General features: G+C 40.6%; 1 protein-coding gene across 1 annotated transcript in view; it reads right to left on the bottom strand.

Moving 5' to 3' along the window:
- LOC136867166 (secretin receptor) overlaps positions 1-22,752 on the bottom strand; it is a 246,156-nt gene extending 223,404 nt beyond the window's left edge. Inside the window, exon 1 of the mRNA XM_067144283.2 lies at positions 22,683-22,752. Within this exon, the coding sequence (XP_067000384.2) occupies positions 22,683-22,700 (18 nt within the window). The 5' untranslated portion in view covers positions 22,701-22,752. The remainder of the gene's footprint in view (positions 1-22,682) is intronic.
- Between the last annotated feature and the right edge of the window lie 1,246 nt (positions 22,753-23,998).

Genomic DNA, 23,998 nt, shown 5'->3' with positions numbered 1-23,998 from the left:
TTATCATAATATAACAAAATAAATGCAATTATAACCCTCTAAACACATAACATTGAAGAAGTGTTGTCAAAAGAACTTACTTACAAATACAGAAATATTTGCACTCAACATATCGTCGTTGCCGGGACAAAACCTCCTGTGTGATAATACTGACCCGTAGCACCTACATTATGAAGAGCGAGAATGCCTTGACAATATTCACGTAATATTGCACCTTAGATGACAGAACCTTACCGGCCAAAGTTCTAAGCTAAAATATTTCACATAGGAGGTTTTTTCCCGGCAGTGACGATATGTTGCATATTAAAAATATTCGAATGAAGGCTACTAAACTGGACTGTACGATGCTAGTCACTCGGCGAAATTTTGTCTCTAAAAATAATGTCATTTTTTAATGCTTGTTCGAGCTCATGATGATGTTACTCGTAATTATTTATGAATAACTGTTTAAACGTATTTCCCAAAATATGACAGATCTTGGACACAACACTAATTCATTCTACACCACACACCCACGCTTGTCACCGAAATCGGCCAGGTTTTTCAACATTCATTTTCAATACATCCCTATGCTTTCCACTGTGTTGTGACATATATGACGACTGCTCAGCATCATCAGTTATTTTGGCTTTTCCCTGGGCAGAGTTGAAACGAAACCGTCTGGTCTTTTCGCCGTGTCTACCTGAATGATATGATTTTCAGAAAAATGTCTAATACAGATATAGGCATGTTTACTGGGTTCAAAATTTGCTTGGTGTATAGCAAGAATCCATTCATTTCGTTCTCCTCATCGCTAGGAAACGCAAATATTGATATTACCCCTTCCTTATTTCAACGGTTATAATAATAATAATCGTATGGCCTCAGCTACCGTGTGCAGGCATTTCAATTTGACCCCATCTGGCTGTCTGCTCGTCAATTTCGACGTTACGTTTTACTCTAGACCCACTAGATGGCAGACTGAGTAAACCGAAACTCTCTTGGGCGTCTATGGCTGAGCTATTTTGTCGGATAAACACCAAATGTGTCATCAGATATCTTTTACATGCCGACATTGTACAACATAGAGTGTCGAATGGACTTTTTTCCGCCCTCAAAAATCCGACTAAATCTGCCGGGTTTGATCTGGGATCTGGAGGCCGACACTCTACCACCGACCCACAGATGCAATACGGTAATTAAAGTATACGTATAGCCAGGCACACTACACGCTCGTCCCATATAGCAAAGAGGTGCGTATACTAACACGTTATAATACTAATCATAATGAAATAGTCCGCCTCTGTGGTGTAGTGGTTAGCGTGATTAGCTGCCACCCCCGGAGGCCCAGGTTCGATTCCCGGCTCTGCAACGAAATTTGAAAAGTGGTACGAGGGCTGGAACGGGGTCCACTCAGCCTCGGGAGGTCAACTGAGTAGAGGTGGTTTCTATTCCCACCTCAGCCATCCTCGAAGTAGTTTTCCGTGGTTTCCCACTTCTCCTCCAGGCGAATGCCGGGATGGTACCTAACATAAGGCCACGGCCGCTTCCTTCCCTCTTCCTTGCATATCCCTTCCAATCTTCCCATCCCTCCACAAGGCCCCTGTTCAGCATACCAGGTGAGGCCTCCTGGGCGAGGTACTGGTCATTTTCCCCAGTTGTATCCCCCGACCAAGAGTCTGAAGCTCCAGGACACTGCCCTTGAGGCGGTAGAGGTGGGATTCCTCGCTGAGTCCGAGGGAAAAAGCCGAACCTGGAGGGTAAACATATGATGATGATGATGATGATGATGATTTTCGTAGAGTTATCCGTTGAAAACACCAACGGGCACCTTTAATAATGTTGAAATAACAACAACGTGCTAGCAAACAATCATGGAAACAAGACTCATGCTTCCATATCAAAGCACAAAAGTGTGACCTGTCAAGTGTAGCAGGCCGGAACTATCTATCGAGTTGGCCTATTACGTCGCCAATTCTTCTGAAAATGTACTTTTATTACAAGAAGAGTTCCTCCGTAACCCTGAATATTCTACACATGCATGTGACGTAATTTCCCTGGCGTGAGAATGAGAATCACCACCTGTTATCCACGGGCCTTTTTTGGTCAGAGATAAAAAAATGCAGCTAAAGCTCATGACTTTTAATTTATATGGGGCCTCATGTAATGAATTTAGGACTCTGGCTCCTTAAGACTAAAAGGTCATGCGTTCAATATGCTAGTATTCATCACCATCATCATCTGTTTACCCACCAGGGTCGGCTTTTCCCTCGAACACAGCGAGGGATACCACCTCAAGGGCAGTGTCCTGGAGCTTCAGACTCTTGGTCGGGGATACAACTGGGGAGAATTACCAGTACCTCGCCCAGGCGGCCTCACCTGCTATGCTGAACAGGGGCTTTGTGGAGGGATGGGAAGAAGGGATAGGCAAGGAAGAGGGAAGGATGTGGCCGTGGCCTTATGTTAGGTATCATCCCGGCATCGCCTGGAGGAGAAGTGGGAAACCACGGAAAACCACTTCCAGGATGGCTGAGGTGGGAATCGAACCCACCTCTACTCAATTGACCTCCCGATGCTGAGTGGACCCCGTTCCAGCCCTCATACCACTTTTCAAATTTCGTGGTAGAGCCGGGAATCGAACCCGGGCCTCCGGGGGTGGCAGCTAATCACGCTAACCACTACACCACAGAGGCTGACTTAATATGCTAGTACTAAATAAATATGTTACAATTCTCTAGAATTTAATATTTAGTGATAAACAACATTACTTAATCAAATGTCTTATAAAAGGATGTTTGGTCACAAGTGACCCATCCGCGGTACTAGGGGTGCGACAAACAGTCGTGGTTCAAGTGTTAAACCACATGACATTATACAACAGAATACATCTGTAGAGCGAAAGGCTGCCAGGTTCACTTGGCGGTGGCCCAATAATCCATAATTTACTGCAGATAACACTCAATTCACTTGAGAGTGTTTCCGCCGAATTGAAGACAGATGATATTCACCTCAAGGGATGTTATTATCCTTCTTCATCCAGTTATCAGTACTTTCAACTCAAGATCATGCATTTGCATTAATTGAAGCTTAGGCTAGTACTACTGAAATTAGTTGGTTTAGACTAGAAGAAATAACACGAAGTACGCCTCTGTGGTGTAGTGGTTAGTGTTATTAGCTGCCATCCCCGGAAGCCCGGGTTCGATTCCCGGCTCTGCCACGAAATTTGAAAAGTGATGCGAGGTCAGCCTCGGGAGGTCAAATGAGTAGAGGTGGGTTCGATTCCCACCTCATCCATCCTGGAAGTGGTTTTCAGTGGTTTCCCACTTCTCCAGGCAAATGCCGAGATGGCACCTGTGGATCCGTGGTAGAGTGTCGGCCTCCGGATCCCAAGATAGCGGGTTCAAACCCGGCAGAGGTAGTCGGAATTTTGAAGGGCGGAATAAAGTCCATTCGATACTCCATGTCGTACGATGTCGGCATGTACAAGATCTCTGGTGATACATTTGGTATTTACCCGACAAAATTCATTACATCTCAGCCATAGGTGTCCAAGAGAGATCCGGCTTACTCGGTCTGCCGTCTAGTGGGCCTAGAGTAAAACGGAACGTCGAAATTGACGAGCAGACAGCCAGATGGCGTCAAATCGAAATGTCTGCACACACGGTAGCTGAGGCCATACGATTATTATTATTATTATTATTATTATTATTATTATTATTATTATTATTATTATTATTATTATTACCTAAATTAAGGCCATGGCCGCTTCCTTCCCTATTCCTTGTCTATCCCTTCCTATCTTCCCATTCCCCCACAAGGCCCCTGTTCAGCATAGCAGGTGAGGCTGCCCAGTTGTATCCCCGACCCAAAATCTCACTCTGCAGGACACTCCTCTTGAGGCGGTAGAAGTGATATCCCTCGCTGAGTGCGGGGGAAAAACCAACCCTGAAGGATAAATGGATTAAGGAAAAAAAGAAGAAGAAATAACACGAACATTATTTCATCCATAACTTTAAACGATGTTGAAGAAAGGAGATTAATTAAGAAAGAGAAGTTCTCTGGGGGCGGATATACCTGTAAATATGAATTATTTTCATTTCTTGTTTTTGATCTCGAGTGAAAGCATACACATTTCATTACCTAAATCTGAAGTTTTATAGTGAAATTTCCAATTTTGGCCGAGATATTTCGATTTAAATTCATGCATGTACTGAACTGTCAGCTGTGTGGGCGTGGCATTTGTGCCTTCCACCAATTTTCACTGTTACGAATTTTCTATTGGGAATATTGGTTTGGAACGAAAATGGCTGACCGTCAAGGCATCAGGACCATTTAATAATTATTATTTGACTCTGAAATGATAGTCTGGGCATGTGTTGCTTTGTTCAGAAAAGAATGGGGTACAGACTCAGGCAAAAGAAGAAGATGACTGGCATAAAATTAGAAGATGGTAAGGGTTGTCTCACTGATGCTATCATCGAAAAGCTGCTGTGTTTTTAAGGCAATGCCATAGAGGAAAGTGAAGACAACTTGTGAAATCCTTAATTTTCTTCAATATACAAATGTAATCCTATAAAAGAGTAACTTATTCTTCCACTAAGTTCATAGAGGTCTGTCCTGGGTAATTTAGTGTTGTCTTTAAGGAAAAAACAAAATTAAATTGGTACTGATAATGAAAGTCCATAAATATAAAACATCTGTGGTTTAGTAGTTAGTGTGATTAGGTCCCCCTCCCCCCGAGGACCCGGTTCGATTCCCGCCTTTGCCACGAAATTTGAAAAGTGGTATGAGGGCTGAAACCGGGTCACTCAGCCCCGGGAGGTCAACTGAGTAGACAGGGTTCGATTCCCACCTCAGCCATCCTCGATGTCGTTTTTCGTGGTTTCCCACTTCTCCTAACTTACCTTAAGGTCACGGCCGATTCCTTCCCTCCTCGTTGCCTCTCCCTTCCAATATTCCCATTCCCCTTAAGGTCCCTGTTCAGCATATCAGGTGAGATCGCCTGGGCAAGTTACTGGTCAACCACTCCCGCTCTATCCCAGACCCAAAGTCTCATGCTCCACGACACAGTAGAAGTGGGATCCCTCGCTGACTCCGAGGGCAATGCCAACCCTCGTGGATAAACGGATCAAGACTGGAAGAAATAAGAAACAAATAAAATGCGTGGGTGTTCAGAACCTACACAGCAAACAAACCTTTCATCAGGGAAATGAACTGTTCTATTTTTCCAATTAAACATTTTTGGTCACAGTCTACAAATATATATATTTATGTCGCACCGGCACAGTTAGGTCTTATGGCAACGATGGGGTAGAAAACGTCTAGGAGTGGGAAAGAAGCGGCCGTGGCCTTCATTTGCCTGGTGTGAAAATTTGAAACCACAGAAAACCATCTTCCGGGCTGCCGACAGTATGGTTCTAACCCACCCCGGTAGTCAACTTCATGAGAATCAGTTTCGCAAGTGAAATATGGAAGACAACTGAAGTATTACATTAAAGCAAATAAGCTTTAAAAGATGTTTGAGTGTGCTACTCTTATGAATTTATATACAAACAAGTGCAGGTAGGTGCGATGATATTGAAGTGATAATACGAAAACAATTCCATAGAACTATGGCAATAGAAAGATGTTGATTAGCAGAAGTTTTTAATTTCTTTAACTGGATTGGTCATTGGCGCAATGAGATAAATAGCCATATAAAACCATTTAGTAGGCCATGAAAGTATGGCTCATTGTTATAAAGGGATATGTGGTACACGTGCCACCTAACATTGAAAGCACTGAACACGTTAGCTGTGCTGAGCACTATTGTTCTCTATCGCTCACTACGACTATCTGACTCAGCCCCTTTTTAGTATTACTGTTGAATGCTTTAATCTGATTTACAATACATCCAGTTCGGTAGCTGGCAACAGAGCATTTCCACCGTTACCAAGAGTGAAATCTTACCTATCACAGTGAATTCCAATGTACTGAAAGAATTTAGATGATATAACAAAAAAAAACACTGTTGTTCCCAAATGTAAGAAGAGATTTCGTTGTTCAAACTAAATAATACAGATTTTATTATACCATGAAAACAAATAAACACAATACGACTTAACTATTTTCAATTGAGAAATGTAGCCTTAATAAGCTGACAAGATTATTTTAAGCAAACATGAACTTTAGTGGCTACCGATTAGCATGCGTCATTCAAAGGGATCGGTCCACCTAGAACGCAAAATGAAACATTGGATGAAAGACTTGTGGCGGTGGTATGGACATACGTCGATAGAAATCTTCCGTGCTGCCGTTTCGCTTGTAATCATAATCAATTGGATCGCCAACCTTCGGAGGGAGACGGCGTCATAAGTAGAAGAAGACTCCCTGAAACAATGTTTTTCTGAAAATGTTATTGAATAACACATCTTATTAAGCGTGGGGCCAGGCAAAATGCTCCATTCGCCTATCTTGGAAGTTTTTTTTGTTTGTTATTTGCTTTATGTCGCGCCGACACAGATAGGTCTTATGGCGACGATGAGGCAGGAAGGGGCTAGGAGTGGCAAGGAAGCGGCCGTGGCCTTAATTAAGGTACAGCCCCAGCATTTGCCTGGTGTGAAAATGGAAACCACGGAAAACCATCTTCAGGGCTGCCGACAGTGGGGCTCGAACCCACGATCTCCCGAATACTGGATACTGGCCGCACTTAAGCGACTGCAGCTATCGAGCTCGGTCTTGGAAGTTTAACAAGTAGTGATTCATTACACATATTTTTATTCGAGGAACTATTTTTCTCGTTTGAAATAAATCTAGCCATGGACGGCTTGGAATGATGACCAGTTACTGGTCGCAAGACAGAATGATGCTATGTTGGAAACTTTCTTATCAATGACTACATTGTTTAATTAAGCCATTTTCACATTATGCCGTAGCTAATAGAAGGACTATCAGACAAAAATGCAGCTGAAACAAAATTCAGCTTTTGTGTACCTATTCTGAACTAAAACCGGAGTACAGTAAAAAGTTCAGAAGTGGAAGATGAGAAGACATATCACGTTCAATTCCACACCGGCATTTATTTGAATGGATGGTGAGAAACAATATATTTTTCATAAAGGCGCTGACAGTCTCAATCATATTCTTCTGAGGTAGCAGGAGAACATTCATAAACTAGCACGTACCCGCGGCTTCACCCGCGTTTATTAATTCAGCCGTTAGATGTTTTAAACTATGTATTTTTTTGCAAAATGAAACATATTTTATTAACACTTATCGTTTTTACATAGGTAAATTGGATGAAATACAGTATTTTTTAATAGCTGTGCCCGCGGCTTCGAACGCGTTGAATTTTCTTTTTGAATTTTAAAGCTTCCATGTCAACGTTTGAAGTATTTTGATATTTCTTGATTTTTTCCTATTAATCTCATTGGAAAATCTCTTTATAAGTGCAATCGTCCGGTCCTTTCAGAAGTACTTTCATTCGACCTAGACATGGATTGCCTCAATCGACAATTTGTAAGATGACTTTATCCTGTTGAGATTCATTTTCACGTTGCAATCTTTGAATTTTGGCCTTTCTCGTGTTTTTAGAGAGATTTGATTTTCTTTTAGGCATGACTCGAACGAGCACAAACACGGCGCGCGTTGAGATTCAACAATCCGCAATAGCCCGCTCGTGCGTACGGAGTCCGCAAGACAGCCAGCCTTTGTGATATTCAGTCGTTGGAGGGGGGGAGCGGTGGGAGGCGCCTTTCGATGCAGCGAAGGGGAACGCGCCATACTGGACACTGCTTCTTTAATTTATTATTATATTTTCGCAGACCACCAAGATGTCTCCTATCAGTAGGCCAAAATCTTTTGCCCTAGAAACGCCTTGATGGAAGAGTGGAGTTATATAGTATACCTACTTAGTGGTACCTATGGAGACCAAGAAAATTTAGCGAGTGGGTGGTTGTTAGCGCAAGGTTAGCAACCAAAATACACACTTGGTAAGATACCTATGGAGCAATTATAGAAAAATCATATGGGGGTACTTAGGGCAATAAAATTAAACCGAAATATGCCCTCAAATAATATAAAGCTTTAGACTCTGAAAGATAACACGTTCACACAACCAACACACCAAATACATGCACAAATACTCCCAGAACAGGAGAAAAGACGTTAAGATCGCGGAGCTCCACTATACATGATCTCTTCCTGTGAGTCTATACTTTTAAGACACCTAGTCTAGCGATCTACATGGTTTGTCCTATGACATTTTTTGTATCCCCTGTATGTATATGTTGGATTGAATAAGAAACAACTTGTATACGGTGACATATAGGCTATAGTTTTCACACATTGCTTTATTTTTCAAGTACATCTCCATTTAACGTATAAGGGACGACTGGGTACGACTGTGTTACTCGCTTTGTGATACGACTTACTGTATAGCCATCAATTACCTCTAAATGAAGTTCCGCACCGTCATTAAAATTGCCTTGATATTTCCTTACTTTTCAGGGTAAAATGTTAAACACTTGAACATCTTGAAATTTTCCCGTCGGTTACAGGCTATAAGCTATAATTTTTTAGAATTTCAATTTTCAAGCTCGTTTGGAAATGTATGCCAGGAGATGTGTCATTTACATACATACATACATACATACATACATACATACATACATACATACATACATACATACATACATACATACATACATACATACATAGATACATTTTTATATACCGTTCCACACAGTATAATTTTCCCAGATAGTAACCCAGATGTGTACAGTTTTGGGTGGCAAATATCGCTATTGTAGAATCCTTGAGTTCACGTTGCCATGGTTATGGCTAGTCGTTTCTTTACCGGATTCCTAGAGCAGGGGTAGTGTGGTGCTAATACCTTCAAAACGGTTGGTGTTAGGGACTTAAAGCATGGTTTTCAGGCCCGTGCGGCTTACCGAATTTTGTTCCTTCCACCAAGGGGCTTAAAATAAGCCTGCCTGTACGACAAATTTGATATTTCGCCTTTATTGTTATATCTCCCCCCCCCCCCCGTCGCAGCACACCTCTAAGTTCCACATAGTAATTCATATGTGTACCAATTTCGGGTGGCAAATCTCGATCCTGTAGAATCTTTGGGCTGACGTTGCCATGGTTACGGCTGGTCAAATTCGATATTTCACCTTTTATTTTTATATTTTCTCCCTCCTCCATCGCCCCCCCCCCCGCCCCGCCTAATTCTTTTGAAAAATGAATTCTGAATAATATGAATCTTTTACTCCTAGTTTAGTCTCACGGGGAAGTAGAAATAGACCTACGTGAGTTATTTCATCTTACGCTTACTTGACTTGAAATTTTGAATGTGTTTGTTAAACATAAGTATCAACGTAATTAGTTATTCATAACCAAAGTATAATTTGAAATAATATATGAAGTGGCAGGATTTATGTTTCGAGCATCAGAGATATTTACAACAGTCTACCTTCAAATTAGTATTATACGACTATTTTGGATAGATAAGAAGCTAGATTGTGACTGTAAATAATTTTGTCAGTGAATATGTGCATCAATAACTCTAATCAGAATTATTGATTATCGTGTGCTATTGTATTGTTTATTGCCCCACGTCCTTAACTTACATTCATCTCTCTGCCTCTCTCCAGTCGTTCCACGCATGACTATCGTGACCCAAGGACTTTGTTGTTTCTTTTATAAGCTGATGCCATTCTCTACGAACTTGCGTTCTTCGGACAGTAATTCTCCATTGTAAGTCCATGATCTCTCTTACTTGATCAACCCATCCTTTTGCGACCCGTCCTCGTGACCTTGTGCCAGGAACTTTTCCTTGGACAATACATTTTTCCATGTTGTCATCCCCTCTTCTCATAATCTGACCAAAAAATTGCAGGGTTCTTTGGTACACAACTTAGCATAGACTTTCTTGAATTGCAATTTACTGGATGACAGATTCATTTGTTCGCCTGGCTGCCCACGGTATTCGCAACATCCTTTTCCAACACCACATTTCAAAGACGTTGATTCGGTTCCTGTCTTTAGCTTTTATTGTCCAAGTTTTATATCCATACAGGAAGATCGAGAACACAAGCAAATGGATTGATCTTTTCTTCGTATTCATAGATATTGCTCTATCTTGCCAGATCTTCTTTAACTTTTCCATAGCTGTACGTCCTAGAATGATGCGACGTTTGATTTCTTTTTCGCGGCTACTTTTGTACTCGATTATTGAACCAAAATAAGGAAACTGACAGTCTTTGGAGATAGTCAGGTGCTGTGGCAGCTGAATCTCTGGACCTTTGCTGACAATCATTAGTTTTGTCTAGCTCCAATTAATTTCCTGTTGTACACGATCCATTATCTCCTGGACACTACCGGTCACAAGTGTGGTGTCGTTCGCAAAACGGAGGTTATAAGTTCTCTTCCCACCAATCGAAAATCCTCCTTCCCAAATGTCGAGGGCATGCCTCATGATATATTCAAAATATATCATAGATCACCATCAACGGTGACTTTGGCCAAGTTTTTATCGTATAAACCTCTTATAAGTGAAGTGAGATGAGATGAGATGAGATGAGATGAGATGAGATGGAATTCCCATTTCCTCTAGAAGACACCACAACTTCGGCCACAAAACACAATCAAAGGCCTTTTGGTAGTCAATGAAGCACAGAAACAAAGGAATGTTGAATTCATGTGGCTTTTCAACCAACTGACAAATATTTAGAATGTATTCTCTAGTTCTTCTTCCCTTGACAAAGCCAGTCTGTTCTCATGGGAGCTGATATCTAATGTAAGACTTCAAACGTTCATTTATGTTATGCAATAATATTTTACCTGCATGTGATTTTAGTGAGTGGGTTTGATAATTCCTGCAGTTCCTTGTTGATCCCTTTTTGTGAAGTGGAATGAAGCTGGAAATGAGCCAGCCTTGTGGCCATAAACCACTGTCCCATATCTTGTTACAGATGATGTGCATTGAACGTACTCCTTCTTCTCCCATTTCCTTAATCATTTCGCCAGTGATGCCATAATATTCCTAAAACTGACCGGAGTCAACATCACGCTGTTTGTTCGAATTCACACATATTGAGACTTGTGACATATATTGAACAGTTTTATAGCAATTTTTCCAAACCATTATACAAATTAGTAAATGTATTTCGAAACTTATTCCCTTCAATTCCTACTGTTTATTCGAATATCAATTTTCATTCAAGAATGTGAAGGAAGACATGCATTTTCTTTAACTACGATATTCTGAATGTAATTCAAGAAACAATATTTCTCGTTTACAAGAAAGAACAGTAGCTCACCACAATATATTTCTTCTTGCTACCTGGTATGGACTTTTTTTCAATTTCCTTTAGTACCAATCTCCATTCGTGGATTGTAAGAAACGGAACAAAGGATATAGCTCGCTTATTTTATCTGCAGTAAAATTCTCCTTCCTTTTCCAGATAAAAGTGGAACTTATGAGAATTTCAAGGTAAAGTATTTTACTGTCCAATCCACCCATTTAGTTCCCTTGAAGGCCAAATTCTCAATTTCAATGTAATGCTGACCTCTTTTTATTATCTGACGCAAACAATGAGTGATTTAAATGGATGTGTATGTGCTATTTACTTACTTCATGTGAATATTACTGGACTATTTCTGAATTTCACCTTAACTGTTTGATAGCAATGGTAATATAAGAAAACGGGGGTAACATTTTACTTTGGTAGTGAGTTCTTCACACACGTAACAAAGCACGTTAGACCGCTTTATTAACTTACGAAGCAATGAGCTATGAATTATTATTTAAAACAACATTGTAAATGGCAAACCAATCAAAATGTAACTTCAACCGTCAAGTGCATTGTTACTCACACGTTAATGAAGCAATGGTCCTCTTTTAACTCACGCTAATTGCGATTATAAGACTTATAATTGTTACGTAAAACATTTCTAATCCCCATTAAAATTATATCGACCGAGATTTCATAAAAATTGGGTATAGAAATCAAAAACAACACTTCCTGAACAATACAATCCAAAATAATTTAATGAAATTGATAGCATTCATGGATACTGATCTGCAAGGAAAGCTTGGCGCATGAAGTCCGTTGGCCTGCAATTGAGATTGCGGCCCAATGAGATGACCTGTAAATTTTGGACTGCCAAATGAGGATATCCTCAGCCTATTGCTTGGCTTCTGCAAGATGGTCCATTTCCTACATTAAAAGACAGATGCTTAGTCGTTATTAAGTTCTGAATGAACCCTATCCAGCATTCAGTTCAGAATTAGTATTTCTGAACTGACCAGGAATAGAACCCGTGGCGTTATGTTTTGAAGGAACCAGAACGAGTTACGAAGATTTGCAATTTATTGCAGCCTTGTTACAACATATTTTCCATTTTTCTTTTTAAAATAGAAGTGGTCGCTTCCTCGTCGACCAGTTTATAATTATTTAATAATATTTCTAATGCTTGATTGCTCATATCTCTATTGAGATAATTGGAACTTAAAATAGGCCTTATCCCATAGTTTCAAAATCTCCTTCCAAACCTCTTCCTCGTTTTCCGACATCATCGATTGTAATAATCCACTAACCTAATTCAAATGATCTACCCATTGCAGTCAATTAATACGTAACACGTGCTAGGCGGCTGCGAGACATCCGATGACAAATCGGGCCGAGTTGTACAACCTCCCTACACATGACCCAAGCTGCATATTGTCGCAATAGTGAGTTGGGATATTGTTTGGTCGCCCCGACCAACCACCCTACATGAGTTACAGTATGTCGGCAAGATCGGTCCCGACAAGCCTACACACCACCCGACCGGCAGGGATCGGACACAGTGGACTGGTTCGTGTGTAGAAGCTTTAAGTAACATTGGACTGCTGCTTCCATTAATAAAGTCCGCACGCAGAAAACCATACAAACTGCAGAAGTGACGACTCCAGTCGAGGGAGTGGGTTTGAAGTCGGTGGGCATAGAGATAACCAGTCTATCCTATTTACAGTAATGTTAAGGTTACAAATTTTGGAAGTCTTTAACTTCCCCGACACGAAAGCCCTTCATGGACTGTTAGGGATGTGACTCCTATTTTCACAACAAAGCCTGTAATTTCACTGTCCAGAATGAGACTAGTAAGCAGCATCTCTCTTAAATGAGCGCTTGAATGCACCGAGGAATATTATTTTCAAGTATTACAGTCTACAAGTTGAATAATATGTACAATAGTGAATTCACCCAGTGAATTGTATAGATTATCCTTTTTTGCTGGAGGACTGTTGAATGGAGCCCAGGAGGCAGGCGGTCACGAAGGGGAAAGCCACCAGATCGTTGGGATGAGGACATCTGAAAGATCGTTGGAGCAAATGGGCAAAACACTGTTTAAGATCGCTGTGTGTGGAAAGGACTACTAAACACTTATCTGATTTGCAGACTTCAAGAGGCTGCATCATTCACTGTTAGAACTGGCTAATTGTGATTGTAATTTTGATTGAAGGGTGGGATTCAGTGACTTCTTGGAAATTTGCTGTACATTATTTGTCTGAACTAGTTTGATAATATTCAATTTTCTACGGGTGAAATAAGATTAACTGGAATCCACGCTAATGCAATTCTTCTATGTAGCCATTCATTGCTGGCTTCTGGTCAAATGATACTTAATATCGAGATGAATTCGACTATATCAGCAACTCTTTGACATGTTAATGCTGTTACTGTCAAGGGCATACATTCTGATTTAACCTATGGAGGCAAGTTTCTCCTCAGGTCTACGTATAAAAAATATACAGCACTTTGGTTGCATGCTTGTTGTTTTAAGGGGCCTAACATCGAAGGTAATCGGCCCACAACACTTTGGACTGCGAGTGGAGTCATAATAAACAGTAATAAACACATGCATGATATAATTTCCGAACAATTAACATGTTAAGTCATTATACTACGAGGACTGCCGAAATTGTTTACACCCTCCATATTCCTAAAAGCAGCTTACAGCTACATGGCACGTAGTGCCCAGGCTGTTCGGTTGGTATAAAGTGATTATGATAATTATTATAACTAGCAAATGTACTCGTGCTTCGCTACGGTATTCTACATTTTATACGGATATCGAAGAAAATACTGTGCGTGCAGTAAATAAGATTGTTTTAAAATTGTATGTCCCTTAGCGTTATACGAGAAATAGCATGGGGTGGTCCCCGTACGTTGTTTCCAATGTGAAGTGTGGGTTGCGGAGTTGTGATGATAACGGCAGGCTCACTTGCCTACTGCCATTCACAATCGAGTTGGGAAGTTTACATTATAATTGCAGGCCCCATTGCCTACTGCGCGGTCACAATCGATTTGGGACCAGCTTGATAGCTGCAGTCGCTTAAGTGCGGCCAGTATCCAATAATCGGGAGATAGTGGGTTCGAACCCCACTGTCGGCAGCCCTGGTTTCTGTGGTTTCCCCATTTTCACACCAGGCAAATGCTGGGGCGGTACGTTAATTAAGGCCACGGCCGCTTCCTTCCCATTCCTAGGCCTTTCCTATCCCATCGTCACCATAAGACATATCTGTGTCGCTGCGACATAAAGCAAATAGCAAAAAAATCGATTTGGGGAGTTTTCGTTAAAACGGCAGGCCCACTTTCCTACTTCCAGACAGATTTCATTTGAGGATATTTTATTATAATAGCAGCCAACTTCCCTACTACCAGTGAAAATTGAGTTGTGCAGTTATCATTATAATGGCAGTCCATTTTCCTTCTGCCAGCCAGCTTACTGCCAGTCACATTGAGTTGGTGAGTTTCCATTAAAATAGCAGGCTACTATACCTAATGCCAGTCACATCTTAGATGGGTACATTTGTTTATAATGACAGGCACCCTTAGCTACAGCCAATCACATTGGGGTAGGGAAGTTTTGAAGAAAATTACATGCTCCCTTGCCTTCTGCAAGTCAAATCGAGAAGTGAAATATTCATTACAATGGTAGACCCTCCTTACTAATGCCAGTTACACAGGAGTTGCAGAAGGACACCATTCCTACCGCAAGTCAAAGTCGGTGTGGGGAGTACTGATTACAATAGCAGACACACCCTTTCTCGATCGCTACAAATCAACATCAATGTAAATACACTGATTGACAGAGCAAATGCAACACCAAGAAGGAGTGGTCAGAACTTTATGCCAATTGCAGGGTAGACTGACGTCACAGAGGTATGCTCATGATGTGAAATGCGCCGCTATGCTGCGCACGTAGCGAACGATAAATGGGACACGGCGTTGGCGAATGGCCCACTTCGTACCGTGATTTCTCAGCCGACAGTCATTGTAGAACGTGTTGTCGTGTGCCACAGGACACGTGTATAGCTAAGAATGCCAGGCCGCCGTCAACGGAGGCATTTCCAGCAGACAGACGACTTTACGAGGGGTATGGTGATCGGACTGAGAAGGGCAGGTTGGTCGCTTCGTCAAATCGCAGCCGATACCCATAGGGATGTGTCCACGTTGCAGCGCCTGTGGCGAAGATGGTTGGCGCAGGGACATGTGGCACGTGCGAGGGGTCCAGGCGCAGCCCGAGTGACGTCAGCACGCGAGGATCGGCGCAGCCGCCGCCAAGCGGTGGCAGCCCCACACGCCACGTCAACCGCCATTCTTCAGCATGTGCAAGACACTCTGGCTGTTCCAATATCGACCAGAACAATTTCCCGTCGATTGGTTGAAGGAGGCCTGCACTCCCGGCGTCCGCTCAGAAGACTACCATTGACTCCACAGCATAGACGTGCACGCCTGGCATGGTGCCGGGCTAGAGCGACTTGGATGAGGAATGGCGGAACGTCGTGTTCTCCGATGAGTCACGCTTCTGTTCTGTCAGTGATAGTCACCGCAGACGAGTGTGGCGTCGGCGTGGAGAAAGGTCAAATCCGGCAGTAACTGTGGAGCGCCCTACCGCTAGACAACGCGGCATCATGGTTTGGGGCGCTATTGGGTATGATTCCACGTCACCTCTAGTGCGTATTCAAGGCACGTTAAATGCCCACCGCTACGTGCAGCATGTGCTGCGGCCGGTGGCACTCCCGTACCTTCAGGGGCTGCCCAATGCTCTGTTTCAGCAGGATAATGCCCGCCCACACACTGCTAGCATCTCCCAACAGGCTCTACGAGGTGTACAGATGCTTCCGTGGCCAGCGTACTCTCCGGATCTCTCACCAATCGAACACGTGTGGGATCTCATTGGACGCCGTTTGCTAACTCTGCCCCAGCCTCGTACGGACGACCAACTGTGGCAAATGGTTGACAGAGAATGGAGAACCATCCCTCAGGACACCATCCGCACTCTTATTGACTCTGTACCTCGACGTGTTTCTGCGTGCATCGCCGCTCGCGGTGGTCCTACATCCTACTGAGTCGATGCCGTGCTCATTGTGTAACCTGCATATCGGTTTGAAATAAACATCAATTATTCATCCGTGCCGTCTCTGTTTTTTCCCCAACTTTCATCCCTTTCGAACCACTCCTTCTTGGTGTTGCATTTGCTCTGTCAGTCAGTGTATATATAGATCGACATACGAAAGTATATGCTTGTTTAAATTATTGCAGACCTTCATTTACAGATTAATTGCTGCTAAACGGTACGTCATATCGACAAAGGATAGTACTATAAGACGCAGTATTTAGTGGCCTAAATGGCTGATCCTATGATATTTTCTCGCATCTCATCTATTCATGGGTCAGATTGAGTTAGAAACGTTGAATACGCTGAAATTTGTGTAAGATTATCTTACATTGCGTTACTTTTCGGATAATTATGTGATTTAGCATTAGGCTCTCTTAATTGAACGGAGATTGTGCCATCCGTTATGTGAAAGGACTGTCCGTTTATCCCACGAAATACCTTGAAACGAAGGTTTGCACCATCATTAAAATTGACTCAATATTTAGAAATTGTTTGGGGATAAAATGTGAACAATTTAACGATCTTGGAAGTTTTCAATCCGTTACAGTCTAAAACGAATAATTATGCCAAATTTCAATTTTCTTGCTCGTCTGGCAGATTATGCCGCAATATGAATTTTGGATGAGGGGAGTAAAAATTAGGACCTTGAGGAAAGTACACAAAAAACATGCAGATTGTCATTATTACCCCTCAAGGGTGTAGCTGTATGAAAACTTCACCAAAATAGTCAATGTACAGACACATACAGTCGTTACGATTTTATTTATATAGATAGATAAGGAATCTGCTCCACGTACAACACCTTTTGGTCTACGTCCGCTGGACTTAACCTGAAAAACTGACCATTCATGATATCTCTCTGGTAGAAAATTTCACATGAGAAAACTTTTTTTAGAAATGGATTTCCATTAAGGATTGTAGATTTTCATTAATTTCGGATGTACATATTTTGAGGCAGTGCAAAATCATTGTTTCGGTTTCGGATAAACCTCCAGTAAATTTATGTATTCAGAAATAATATTGGCCCTAAAACCTACTCAAGGACAGGTGGCTTCTAAATATCAAGTTTGGTAGAATTATATTCAGTGGTTTTCAAGTTATAAGAACTCACAGATAAGAACAAACAGATAAACAAACAGACACCAAACCTAAGAAATATGCAGATGGTCATTATTACACCTGAAACAGATAACTGTACGGAAATTCCGCCAAAATAGTCAATGTACAGGATGACGGTCGTTGCGATTATATTTAGATAACAGATAAGCATGGGCAAACCTTCATTTCGAGATTTACTGCTCCTAAACGGTGCATCATACCAACAAACGGTTTGCACACTCAGACGTCCTTGTTTTCGCTCTACATGTTTGGTCTTCAAACGTTTTCTCGTATCTCCCACATTTATGTGTTCGATTGAGTTACGGTACTTGAATGGGTTGAAATTTGGATACTTTTTTTAACATTTTACATTATTTTTCACATCCTTATGTGGAAGCTAGAATCATGAAGTTTAGTTCGCATATAGCTATTGGTTGTTTCAATGTGTGTGCCAAATTTTATGACTCTTGCTTTTCTATAAGTGTGTCAATATAAGTAACATACGTGTAAAAAGCACAATATTTACAATATTTACAATATTTACGAACAATCGAAATATACAGCCAAATCTAACCTATAACGGAGAGAGGGAGAGAGAGACGACAAAATTTCACAGGACCAAAGTTGTAGATCACTCCAAATTGAACAGAGATTGTGTCATCCGTTTTGTGATAGGACCGTTTAGCCGCAAAATACTTCGAAATGAAGGTCTGCACCGTCATTAAATTGCCTCCATATTTCGATATTCTTCGGCATAAAGTGTGAAAAATTATATGATCTTGAAAGTTTTCTGTAGGTTACGGCTAAAACGTATAATTTTGCTTAATGTCAATTTTCCAACTCGTGTGGCAGATTGTGAGGCAATCTTGATTTTGGGCGAGGGGTAAAATTTAGGACTTTCAGGAAACTATATCTAAAAAATATGCAGATGTTCATTATGACCCCTTAAACAGAAATCTGTACGAAAATTTCGCCAAAATAGTCAATGTACGGGCACACGGTCGTTACGATATGATTTATGTAGATAGATAGGGAATCTGCTCCACATATATCACCTTTTGGGCTATGTCCGCTGGACTTTTCATGATATCTCCCTTATTAATCCTCTTGTTGAAAAATGCATATACGAAAAAAAATAGAATTGGATTTCCATGAAGTTTAGTCGATTTCCAATCAGGTTACTTTATATATTGTGGGAGAGTAAAACCACCATTTCGTTTCCCTATAAAACCCCAGACAATTCTGGGAATTTGAAATGGTATTGACATTAATGGTATTGGACAGGTGGATGCTTTGTTTGGTTCAAATTACATCAGTAGTTTTCGAGTTGTAAGAAATACGCTTTACACGCACCCACTCTTGCGTTAAGTCCGGTGGGACTTGTACCGAAAAACGGTCCGTTAATGCTCTCTCCCTTATTAATTCTGGTATCGAATTGATGCACATGAGAAAAAAAATGTTTAGAAATTAATTTCCATTAAGGCAGTTAGATTTCCATTAGGTTTGCTTGTGTATATTTTGAGTGAGTGCAAAATCACGGTTTCGATTTCGTATAAATCCCCAGTCCGTTCAGGAATTTAGAAACAATATTTGCCCTAGAACCTACCCAAGGACAGGTGGTTTCTAAATATGAAGTTTGCTGGAAATATTTCCAGTAGTTTTCAAGTTATAGAAGGACAGACAAACAGACAAACGGACAAACAGACAAACTGACAGACCGACAAACAGACAAACAGACAAACTGACAGACCGACAAACAGACAAACAGACAAAGAGACACCAAAGCTAAAAAAATTATGCAGATGGTCAACATTACACATGAAACGGATAACTGTACGGAAATTTCGCCAAAATAGTCAATGTACGGACACACGGTCGTTACGATTTTATTGATATAGAAGAAAAATAAATCTTTCTTGGTGTCGTCGTTTTTGTTGTTGTTATTGTTAATAATATGCTGGTGGTGAAGCTTCGTTTTAGGTTGTATGTATATATTTCTTTGTTAGTTGTGTTGCACGCATAACTAAGAGCCCTGGGGTGTTGCTTCGCCTGTCGAAACTTCTGTCTTTGTACAACCTAGTTGAGGGATGGGGATAGGTCCTCTTCAGAGTAAATCCTACCGTAGATATTTCCTGGTCCCAGCATATATGTGGTCGGAGAAATTTGACACACGGATAAGGCAATAAATGTCTCTTTGACCTGGGATCGACTGAAATGATTCTGCACTTCTAAAGCTATTGTGAAGCAAATTTCCTGTTGCAAAGTGGATTTCTTGGTTATCTTTGTGGACAGTAGATCTTGAGTCTCCTTCTATTTATGTACCTTACCTTCTGCATTTTGAGACAGTTAACGTTTTTCAAATTATCTGCATGGAGAGAAAAACGAAAAGTATTTTATTCCCTGTCCTCGGCATAAACGATATTTTTCCTCATTGCATTGATGTTAAATATCCCTATTGAGTAGAGGCAGTCCTTCCTTAAGGATTTCTTCAATAATTATTTTATTCGCAGCCACCGAAATGATCTTTCAACGCCAAATTGTACGGCTATGAGTTATAAAAGTCGTCTATTCAGACAACAAGAAAAATCGTGCCAAATGTAATTTAGATCACTGCGTAAAATTATTGAAATCAAACAACAGAATACTTATCAAAGCGCGAAGGAAATAAAATCCAAAGTAATGTGAGAAAGCCCACATCTGTGAAGCACTATAGTTCATACCACATGCTACGAACAAAGGGATGCCTATTCCACGAGGTATAAAGACGTGCTCGGTTCACCTGGGTTCGATTCTCAGTCAGATGGTCGAAACATTTGTAAACAGGTTTTTCATTTCTGGAGAGGCACGTGACCCCGAGGTTCACTCAGCCTATGCCACAAATGAGTGCCAGGTGAATTCCTGAGGAAAAGGCGTCTGGATATAGAACCATTTACTATATTCCACTCTGTGCCGAATATGGAGATAATGGAAAAATTTCCTCTGCACCAAGAACGTGCATTTCATCCTTTTGCCATGAACTAGCCCTGTAGTAATTGCAGCTAAATATAACAATATCTATATACAGTACACCTTTCTGTCTGTACTTCGAGAATATTACTAGATTCGTATCCCTCTTTTCCGGACAGGATAGCGCAAATAATAGCGTATGTTTGGTTTAGTTTAATATTTGTCTATTAGTATCACGAGAAACTTTTTAGAAGGATTTTAATGAAATTTGGTAGGCCTATTTTGGTGGCTACAGACTACAGATTTTAATGCTAACCTGATACTGTACTTGGTTTAAACACAGAAATTTTGCGGTCCGCGTGCAATGGAAGGAAGGCGGAGAGAAAGGACTGAACACAGAGAGAACCAAATTTGCTAATGTCTCCGTTTGTAATATTATATTACTAATGCTGGAAACGTTATTTCCCTCATTTATCTCCTGCGCATTGACAATCTTCGTGATATGCTGGTTAACAGGAAGGGGACGGAGGATTAGTAGTTGACAGGCGCACCTTCGGCTTCCTGTGGTATCGAGTCGATCCAATTTCGAGCAGACTCCGATATAAGTGCTTATGGAGTGCAGTTGTATCGTGTGTTCTGTCATTACTGTTTAACTGCGCAAACCTGTCGAACATTTCATATTTGAGTCGGCGGGTTATGGTATTCAGGCGGATTATTTAGTGAGCCTGCCAATAGAATCATGAAGATCTGAAACCACTATTCAAAATCCTAGTTCTGCGAATAATGCTCAATAAAAAGCCGACAAAGGTGGTGTCATGAACATACAATGTGTTTGTCCCGCCAACGGTGGACACTACAGCCAGTATATTTTATTATCACACGTTCTCTCTACGTTTTAATGTAAAATGAGTTTAAAAGAATTATTCTACACCCACCTCGATTAGGTACTGAAATCTGCACAAATGTTTCGTTGAAGTATTCCCATTTTACCAATGAACTGCTAAAACTGAATGCAAATTGCCCTGTAAAGTGATAAAATCTTTAATGTTTGTAATTCCAATAAATATATTGAAGAATATTATGATGCAGTTTGATATCCTTGAAACGAAAAGAATAAGTGTCAACTTTAAGTGAGATTAAATTAAAAATAGCATTCAAACACACCACAATAATAATAGCGACCATTATTTTCGGAACTTATCTATTACCTTAGTAAGTTCCTGCGTCCAAATACCCTATACCATACTGTACGATACCTTTCTTATATTTCCTAACAGCCATGAAACTAATAGCCACAACATGAATATCGCGAAGTGAAAGTTACATTCATTATAATCATTGTAAAACAAAGAAAAAAGATGCGATAAGGAACTATGTACAACGGAGGGGCATATTGCTGCAAGAAATCTATATTATAACATGACATAAATTATAGTATTTTTGAAGACTGTAGAACGATGTTGAGAAGGAGTCTTTTGGTGAATAAACAAATGATGGGGAGATGTGTTGGATTTTGTTCATTATATCAGATATCAGATTCAGTGGCACAGGTAGTTATTCTTTATCTTTCTGTTGATAACTGTTTCGATTCCAGCTGAGGTTAATGGCATTTGTGTGTGTTAAATGAGACGACTCCGTATCGCTGAAATCCACTTCACTGAAGAATTACTGTGAGACTAATTCCGATACCTCGAATTCCCTTAAAATTTACAGTTGAATGGACGTTAAACACATTTTGTTACTACAGAGTCAAATCCTTTAAATATTAGAAATGAAGATGAGTGCCTTTTGTTTCCAGTGTGCAGTCTATATAAAGACTCCCTCCGCCTCTCACCGCTGGCTTCCGTGGCTCAAATCCCGGTCTCTCCATGAGAGATTCGTGCTGGGCAAGCAGAGGGGGACATGTTTTCCTCCGAGAATACAGGTTTTTCCTGTCATCTTTCATCCCAGCAATACTCTCCAGTATATCATTTTCATTCCCTCTGTCAGTCATTAACGAATGCCCCGGAGGAATTCCTATCCTCGCCGCTAGATGGGACTTCATTCCATTCCTGACCCGTCAAATGAATGGACACATGCTGGGGATTATTATTTCTTATAAAATCATCAAAAATTCGTCAACTGAACCTTAGACCTTATGATATTGCGAACACGTGATCACAAGTTTTCAACATGCTGCCACCTATTACAAAGTTTTCACAAACAAACTGAAGAGAATCTATACATACCGTACTGGTGTGAGACATGACGTTCAAATTAACATCATCTCAGTTGAAAGAAAGGACATCAGTGGATGAACCCTTGTGACTCCTGAAAGAAGAAAGAAAATTTAAAGAAATTATTCGTCGAGAAAAGTAGAAACAGAAGTAGCATTTGCCTTATTTGAACCAGCTAATCAAATAATATCCTAATGCACACTGCGATGATTATAAGTGAGGGATTTTAGGAAAACACAATGTGAAAAATGTAAAATATTCAGGAGAAACAATAAACTGTCTAAAAATGGTTATGTGTTACAATTAAACCAGGCAAAAGTTGCATACATATGTTCATACGAAAAAAAAAAATAAAAAAAAAAAATAAATAAAAAAAACAGTTTGTTGAAGTTTTTGATGTTGAAATTTTAAAATTGTCCCCTTAAAAATATAAGAAATTCTGACAACTGTTGTTTTTTGCCTAAACGATGTCACGAATAAAGCATAATATTCCTTACATTCACTTTTAGTGCATCAGAATTTGTCCTTACACGTGTAAGTTAATGTCAATATTATCATAGCTTATTCAACAAATTTTTATGATAGTCTATGTTTGTGTTAGAGACTTTTGGTACCGGTAGTTGTTTATTACTACATCACATGGTATTCAGAAATAATTGAGGTTATAACACAGTAGTTTATTTATTTAGCTTTTGGAAACACATTGCACAAAAAACATGATCCGTGTACATAATTACTTATTAATCTATACACTGAGTCTTTATTTGTGATGTATTCAACAGTTTTATCAGGTGCGAAGAGGAACTCCTACGGGTTGGCATGGAATGCTCGTAATAGGCACACTTGGAAATGTTCTGAACCGTTTGCCGTTCAGCACCTCAATCACAGCACGGGGAGAATGCTATCCCCCATTTATGTAGGGCAGTGCTTTACAAACTGGGTGTCGTGACACCCCAGGGTGTCGCTTGCTACGATCAAGGGCGTCGTGAGGTTCGTCATACTTAAAAATGCAGGAAATGAAATGAACAAAGAACCTGATATAGGCTTTTGGGCTAAGATTAGCTGTTCGTTCACAGAAGTTATGACCACCAGCATAAATGCATGCATTACAATGTCGGCTCATTCATTGTCGTACTCACTTGAAGACTCCTGTCATGACACAAACGATTACATTGGGGATTCAAAGGGTGTCTTATACACGAGCTGCTTGATATCTCCTCAGAGAAAGAAATCGTAGAATTTGAGATCCGATGTTCTTGGTGGCTATGCGATAGGTCATCTTCGTCTACCGTTGATTCCGTATACGAAATTCTGTAAAAGTTTGAATT

Source organism: Anabrus simplex, chromosome 3 (genome assembly GCF_040414725.1).
Source record: "Anabrus simplex isolate iqAnaSimp1 chromosome 3, ASM4041472v1, whole genome shotgun sequence".
Taxonomy (NCBI): Eukaryota; Metazoa; Arthropoda; class Insecta; order Orthoptera; family Tettigoniidae; genus Anabrus; species Anabrus simplex.
The sequence above is the reverse complement of the archived record's forward strand: the minus strand, read 5'-3'. Positions and strand labels throughout refer to the sequence as shown.